This window comes from Anopheles coustani, chromosome 2 (genome assembly GCF_943734705.1).
Source record: "Anopheles coustani chromosome 2, idAnoCousDA_361_x.2, whole genome shotgun sequence".
Classification (NCBI taxonomy): Eukaryota; Metazoa; Arthropoda; class Insecta; order Diptera; family Culicidae; genus Anopheles; species Anopheles coustani.
Window position 1 is genome coordinate 66,093,963 of NC_071289.1, and position 7,038 is coordinate 66,101,000.

Consider the following 7,038-nt stretch of genomic DNA (forward strand, 5'->3'; position numbering starts at 1 on the left):
CGGTAACTGGGTTGAAATTATTTTTCGTCACTTTTTTATATTTTGTCTCCGCTTTTTCTTAAAACTGTTAGTAAAATGTTCTACCTTACACCGCACTCCCGGCCACACACCGGAATACCGGAATGTTGTATTCTGTACTAGGAATAGTAAATGCCCGAAGCTACCCACTCAGTTAAAACGATGTGTGCTCGTTTCGTCAGTCATCAGTCGCTACAGATCGTTCTCTGTTTTCTGCTACTTTGGAACGCTGCCGGTGCGTACGATCGGTTGATCATCCTCAAGATTTTCCAGGGCTTCCCGTGGTGCGGCGTATCCGATTCGGGGTTCTAAAACAAAAATGCGACGAAAACAATCGGTTAAATAAAGCTGAAAAAGCTTAAGGATAGAGCAACAGATCCTAGTAGCACATGCGTTTCCATGCAATAACCAGCAATGCATGCACAAGGAATTGGAATCTAAAATCTAAGGAACCCATGACGACCGAAAAGCATTGTGGGACCGTTAATAGAGCACATGCGGAATAGTGGTCGGTACAATTGATGATGATAAATGTTGTGTCTTTCAAACACTTATCTCGCCTCTCCCCCTCCTCTGTCTTTAATACCCGGTTTTGCGCTTAAAGTGGAACTACAAAGTATCTTTACATATGTATGTTTTCTCTGCTATTTAGAGCGGTCATTTGGCACGCTCGTAAAGATAGGCACAGACCGGGGTCGACCAGTGTTGGCGTTATTTACAGATAATTTTGAATGCCTTATTATAACAAGATACGACGTGTAGGGATGGTGCAGCATGACAGGGCAGTAAACACTGTGTAGTTCAAAAGTACTCCCTCCCCGGGGTGGCGTTCGGGGACAGATTGAGCTTATCGAATTCGATTTCCAGAGCGCGTGTCCGTGGCGTGCTAACCACAATCGTTCAAAACGGCCCGGAATTCAATCCGGTGCCGAGCAGTCAGGGGCTAGCATCGAAAGGATATGGATCGCCTTCTTTCGCTTCGTGGCGTGTTTAGGGCGGGTGTTTTTGTGGGAAAGCAATCCAAACGAACGAGCAAAGAAAAGAAACATTTAAGCTACTCTTTCAACTACTACTTTTAGTGAAAAGAAAGCAAAGAACAACACCCGCACATAAGGAGGTTGCGTTGTACGATACGGCACGAAAGTTTGTTTTACTTTCGATTTTGCTACTAACCCACCTTGGGATGGAGATGATAATGCGGCACAAAGACGTTGATTGTTGCACTTGCATATGCCGTTTCACAAACGGAGGGTCAACGGTTCAGCCCAGTGGGAACCAAGTGGTGGATATTCCAACTCACGCACATGCCTCTTTAAATAAATTATTCAACCTTGGAGGGCTACAGTACATACAATCGTGTTTATTACCGGCTCTAAACTACGGAATTAAACAAGTGGAGAAAAATAAACGCAATGCAGTGGAAAAACTCCATGCATCTTTTCGTTTCCTAAGCCTACCGAAAAACGAATTTGAAACGCAAAAACAGATAACGAAAGAAAAAGTCGATAAGGAAAAGAAAGTGCAGCCCTGCATAATCGTTGGGTATAACGTTTTGTACGATCCTTGAGTTCGTTTCTTACACATTAATATATTGTTCCTAAAGAATGGAAATGATTGATCGGTGCAATTGCGATGGGGTAAACCCATCCTCAGTTCTCTACTCGGTCACCTCAATGTGGGTGTGGGTGTGAAGCCTGGCAAATTAAAACGGGGCAAGAAAAATGGTTTAATTTAATGGCACTTCGTACAGTGAACCCGGGTCCCGAGTTGGCAGCGCTTTGCCGTTTGCGATAGCGGCAGTTTCATTCCCCCCCACCTCTCCGTTGGTGGGTGGCTTTTCTACCAGCTTGAGCTGACCCTTATCGTCGGTGTCGCAGTGCAGTTCCTCCTGCACGGTCGAGTCGGACAGGATGGAGTTCGTTTTGGCCGCCATCACGCCACCGTTGGTCGTGTGCCCATCGTCCAGTTCCCCGTTCCCCGTTTTTGCCGCCTGCTGTTGCTTACCCTGGGCACCGAAACGATCGGTCAGTATTTGTACAATCACGTGCAGCACGAACAGTAGTAGCGCCGCGATGCCGAACGCGCGGAAGGTTGCGCTTCCACCGATGTTGTTGAACAGGTTTCCGGCCAACAGGCTACCGAGTGAAACGCCGACACCTTCGAACACGGCACCGACGAGACCCTTTTTGGGGGGGGGCGGCGGGAAGGAAAGAGGGAATTAATGCGATTTTATTAGTTGACTGATAACACTGGGCTCTCTTGAAATATATTTACTATGAAACTTTTGTTTCGAAGAGATAGTAGACTAAAATGTCTTACCTGCATCGTTGCCTCCGTTCCGGGCGGTGCAACGATACTGGCGTACGAGGCCATCGTCGCGTAGAACAGCCCGAACGTGATACCGTTCATGAATTCAATCGGTATGACCCACCATGGATCGCTGAGCAGCGAGTAGAGTAGAAAGCGCACACCGAAACCGAGCAGCACCAGGCTCATCGCATGAATGTGTCCGATACGTTTGAGAATCTTTCCGGACAGGAAAAAGAATGGCAGCTCACCGCCGAACGTTTGAATCGACATGACGATGCCTTCGAGCGTTTTGATCCAGGTCGAGTGGTCACAGCTGCAGGCGAAGTGGGACAAACGGGATACATTAAGAAAAACACGGCGATACACGGGTTACTGCTTGGCTTACCCTTCCTGTACGCTTGCCAGGTCCTCCAGATGCCAGAAAAGGAAATTCCATATCAATGCCGTACCGAACCCGATCAGGACGCACCAAACGAAGAAAACTACGATGCGGAAGCTGGTAAATATCTGCCCAACGTCCTTCACGATGCTGGTCGAAAGTCGAGTTTGTGTGTGCTACAAGTCAAAGTAGGCCAAGTGAGAAGCTATTGCCATTGCATTGGGATGTCTCGAAAAGTATATTGTACTTTACCTGTAACTTGGACGAACAGAGCATATCGAACCCGATCAGTACGACGGTCATGTAAAACACGACCGTGTAGTCCTTGGTCAGCTTACCCTCGGAGAGGGTGTCTACCAGAAAGCCGGCAAACAGTGACACCGTGCCCCAACCGATCGAACCCCACAGCCGCTGGTTGCCGTACAGATGTGGCTTGTCGCCGAGCATCTCGAAGCAGATCGCATCGCCCACGCTCACGACCACGGCCATACCGGCCCAGCTCATGATAAGGAAGATGAACAGCAGCCAGAATTGGTACAGCCCCGTGACGGCACTGTCCGGTATTTTTGCGTGCGTGATCGTATCCATCACCTCCTCGTTGTTGCACTGCACCTGGCAGCTGGTGCGGAAGTCGGTCTCGTTTGCCGGACAGTACAGTGGCACCTGCTGGCCGTCCATCTGGCCGTGTGCCACCATGAAGAACAGACACTCGTCGATGAGGTCGATTTGTTTGTTAGGCACGACGCCCGTCAGCCTCAGGAGGCGGTCGGCGGGAATGTTCTTCTCGTCGCAGTAGGCCGTGACGTTCCAGTGCTTGCACACCGTTTCCCACATCCACGGTTCGGTGCGGCATTCGAGATCACACAGCATCGACGCATTACCGTCGTTCGTTGTGATTCGATCCACCAGGCATTTGTCAATGTATGTGCCGTTCTCCGGGCAGTACCGAAGATTGTTGACTCCTTCGTGGCAGTGGAAGCTGACGGTCGCTTCCTGCGGGATGGCCGGTATGAACATGATGAGAAAGAATGGAACAGCCGTCAGGATCTGCGTGTGGGGAGCAATGGGATAAACATAAATTAGCAATAGCCTCCTATGGTTTACTTGTTTCGTTCCAGACGATTCCCCGCTGCGAGCTGGGAATCAGATCAGGAAAATATTCGCGAAATTCCGAACTTGAGCAATTGAAACGTTTCTGGAATTTATTTTCTTTAAGCACACATATTTCATTAGATAAATTTACCTGAAATATCAAAAACAGCAACTTCTGGCGCTGGAACCGATCGGCAATCATGCCGAACAGTGGCTTCACCAGCATACCCACGATCGGCAGGACGGTGTATATCGTTCCGACGATCACCGTCGAGAAACCCAGCTGCCGAACCAGTGTCGGCATAAAAGGCACAACCGGAGCCGTTCCTACGGAGTAGCAACAATCGTAGTTAGATGGATAACGATAAAAGTACTTTTATCATTTCTTATGCCGGCGCCACGTGTGTCGTTCAGTTGGTTGCTGCTGCTGCTGCCTTTACAGGGAACCTTCTTACGGTGACCCAGTTTGGAGAAGACTTTTCTTACATAATGCAGTTTTTCATTCTATTTTAATCATTCGTTAAACTACTGCTTCTTAGACAAAAAGGCATTTGTTTCCGCGGTTCTATTCATTCAAAATGCGCAATTTTGAACTGCTTCATCCAAGGGATAAAACCGGTTTTCGGTTCCCCGAAGGGCTGGCAGAGAAGATGGCACCGTCCATCCGTAAATCATCCATCGCGCACCCTGGAAGCCATGTGCTTCTTCTACTTCCTTCGAAGCACCATAACCACCATCGTTATCTTCTGACCGGCTTACCTGCATTGAAGAGGAAGTAGTGCGCCTTCATCGGCAGCAACTTTTTGTTGATCTCCAATTTCACCATCGTGTGTGAATTTTAAGGGTCACTTTAAAGCGAAAAAACTCCCTCCTAGCTAGGAGAAGTGTGTGCGGAAGCACTTTCTGCAACGAAATCACCCTGACGGTGGTACTGTTCCGTTCTGAACAGCCGATGGTGATGTGGTACCACTTTAGTATCACTCGTTACGGTAATGCTGTTTTATTGCTTGTCAGTTCATTTTAAGGCGATTATTACAGCACTACAAACCGGGAAGATTCTTCAGCTTCGTTCGGGGCACCTCAGCTGAAAAGGAAAGCCAACAAAACACACTCTCGTTGGTAAATTAAACGCAATTACACCAAGCAAGACACTTCTTTAGCCACGCGAACGGGAGAAACTTTGTGCAAGCTTTGTTTCTACCGGCATCGAACAACCGGCCTGCTTGATTAAGGGTTTGTTTATGTTTTGCACGCACAGATTGCCAACTTTTTGCCTATTAATTTTCCAGCACACCGCCACTTTCCCGTCACCGAAAGCTGTTGCTGATGCACCTCTTTCCCGCACAATGGACAAATGCACACTGCTTCTGGCAGCTGCACCGGATCGAGTTTACAACTCCCTACAACTTTGTTATGCAACAACGTCTCTTTCTCTCTCACACACAGTCGCCGACAGCAGTTGCAGTTGTCAGAAAGTGCTGTTTTTAGTAGGGCACAAGGTTACTACAATGTTTACAGCGAGTTTGCACGTGGTGATGCGCACAGGAAGCGTGCTTATTTTTTTAAATAAATAAAAAAAATTAAATATTATTTTCTTTTCTGGAAATCAAATTTAGACTTTCTTTATCAAAAACTCAGTAATATGGATAGGAAAATCCCACAGCATACATACATGCTATCAATGAATTTTGGAAAGACAGGATTTATGCAGTTTGCAAGTACGTTTCAAAAAAACGAACCCATTACGATGATAAGTTATCAATAATGGTAAAAGACTTTCTCTCTGTGTTTGGTGACCTATGCATTACTTAAACATAACATGTTTGCATTGTGGTTCTCCATTAAATCGATGAAGCTAAGCGGAATCCACACGCTGCGGACGATATGAGATATTTTTAACCCGCTTGTCAGCTGGTTAGGTATCAATGGATAAGGTACAATGTAACCAATCACGGAATTCCGTACCCAATCGCCAATGCAAATAGCTGGTTAAACGAAATCTATCGACTGATAAGGACCGCTCGCAGGCGGTTGACGAATGGCGGTTCGATTCAAACCGTCGCGTTGACCCTATGGACCGTGTCTGATCGCTGAACATCAATTGATAGCTGGACAATCGCACTCTATACACGAATGGTTCGCTAAGCAGTTCAATTGAGATGACCTCCGGATTTCACGGATACGAACCCGCCTGCCTAATTGCTTGTGTGATGTGATGCTGGTCAACGAACCGAAATAGCATCGGAGCAAGCTTAGCGACAACACTACACAATAATGATGGCACTCTGTGGACACAGATTCCGACCGATTCACATGGCGTTTGTCACCACACTGGCTATCTGGAGTGCGGTAGGACCATCTTCATCCTCCTACAGCGGGTGGCAGCACATTGCTGCCAATGAACCACGGTTATCACCACCCGTTCGAATGAACCGCCCGTGCGTCGTTGATAAGATTGAGAGTAGGAATCTCTACGTTTGCAGCATGGACGATCGAAGAAGGCGAGTCATGTGCGATCAATTCTGTGTGGGTATGCGTGTATGTTGTACAAACGCTGGATGCTGATAAGGATGCAATTTGTTGCGAAGAGAGTAAAATGGGCGTCACGAGATAGGAGATGCATTTTTGCAAAGAACTAGAAACTACAGCCGATCGACGCTGTTCCGCTGGTTGTAACGATCATACCCTTTTCAGATGGCATCGTTGATGATCCCGTCGGACTGAGATGTTGTGCATTACAATTCTTCTTCTGTAATTGTAAATATTACTCGGTGTATTTATGCTGCAAACGTTATCGCAAGACCAAACAAAAACTCTTTAATGGGCTCGAGTTTCGAATCTCATTTCTTTCACTAGACATCCACCGAGCGATCACGATCACTTTCGCATTTCGCTATACTTTCTTTTATTTCATTTGTTTTGCGTATGTTCGTTTAGTTTAGATCTTTTACAATTACTTTTCGCTTACGGTTTAAACTTTGCACTACAGTTTCACACCTTACTTCCGGCGCTAGAGGAAACTAAACAATTATTAGTAAAACAGAAACAAAACAACAACGTACTGTACATGTTTTTTCGTCTTTATTGTATTTTTTAATTCTTTTTCGCTCCTATTCTGGCGCCTCATAGATATACTTCCGAATATTTTTGTTTTCTTCTTCTGCTATTTTCTAATTACTTTTCTGGTTTTTACTATATCGAATAAAAATCGCTCCGAAACGTTTGACAAACAAAAATTA

The 7,038-nt window shown here is 46.3% G+C and overlaps 1 protein-coding gene across 4 annotated transcripts; it reads right to left on the reverse strand.

Annotated features, from left to right (window-relative positions):
- Nucleotides 1-13: 13 nt before the first annotated feature.
- Nucleotides 14-6,081, reverse strand: LOC131262885 (major facilitator superfamily domain-containing protein 6). 4 transcript variants are annotated; one of them, XM_058264975.1, is made up of 8 exons: nucleotides 5,056-5,153; nucleotides 4,559-4,883; nucleotides 3,951-4,126; nucleotides 2,960-3,754; nucleotides 2,714-2,883; nucleotides 2,338-2,641; nucleotides 2,023-2,200; nucleotides 14-326 (listed from the first exon to the last, which is right to left on the reverse strand). In XM_058264975.1, exons 2-8 carry the CDS (start codon nucleotides 4,623-4,625, stop codon nucleotides 235-237), a joined length of 1,782 nt encoding a protein of 593 aa, XP_058120958.1. In that variant the 5' UTR covers nucleotides 4,626-4,883; nucleotides 5,056-5,153; the 3' UTR covers nucleotides 14-234. The 4 variants fall into 4 exon arrangements, with proteins under 4 accessions (XP_058120958.1, XP_058120957.1, XP_058120955.1 ...); XM_058264974.1 differs by lacking the exons at nucleotides 14-326; nucleotides 5,056-5,153 and adding an exon at nucleotides 5,987-6,081 and having other exon boundaries at nucleotides 1,359-2,200; XM_058264972.1 differs by lacking the exon at nucleotides 14-326 and having other exon boundaries at nucleotides 1,359-2,200.
- Nucleotides 6,082-7,038: the final 957 nt, after the last annotated feature.

What these genes read in the sequence shown, in the direction of transcription:
- LOC131262885 (XM_058264974.1), bottom strand. Translation starts at nt 4,625, where the DNA reads ATGGTGAAATTGGAGATCAACAAAAAGTTGCTGCCGATGAAGGCGCAC. An exon ending in CTACTTCCTCTTCAATGCAG is followed by an intron (nt 4,127 to 4,558) that starts GTAAGCCGGTCA and finishes GCTACTCCGTAG; the next exon opens with GAACGGCTCCGGTTGTGCCT. An exon ending in TCTGTTCGTCCAAGTTACAG is followed by an intron (nt 2,884 to 2,959) that starts GTAAAGTACAAT and finishes TTTGACTTGTAG; the next exon opens with CACACACAAACTCGACTTTC.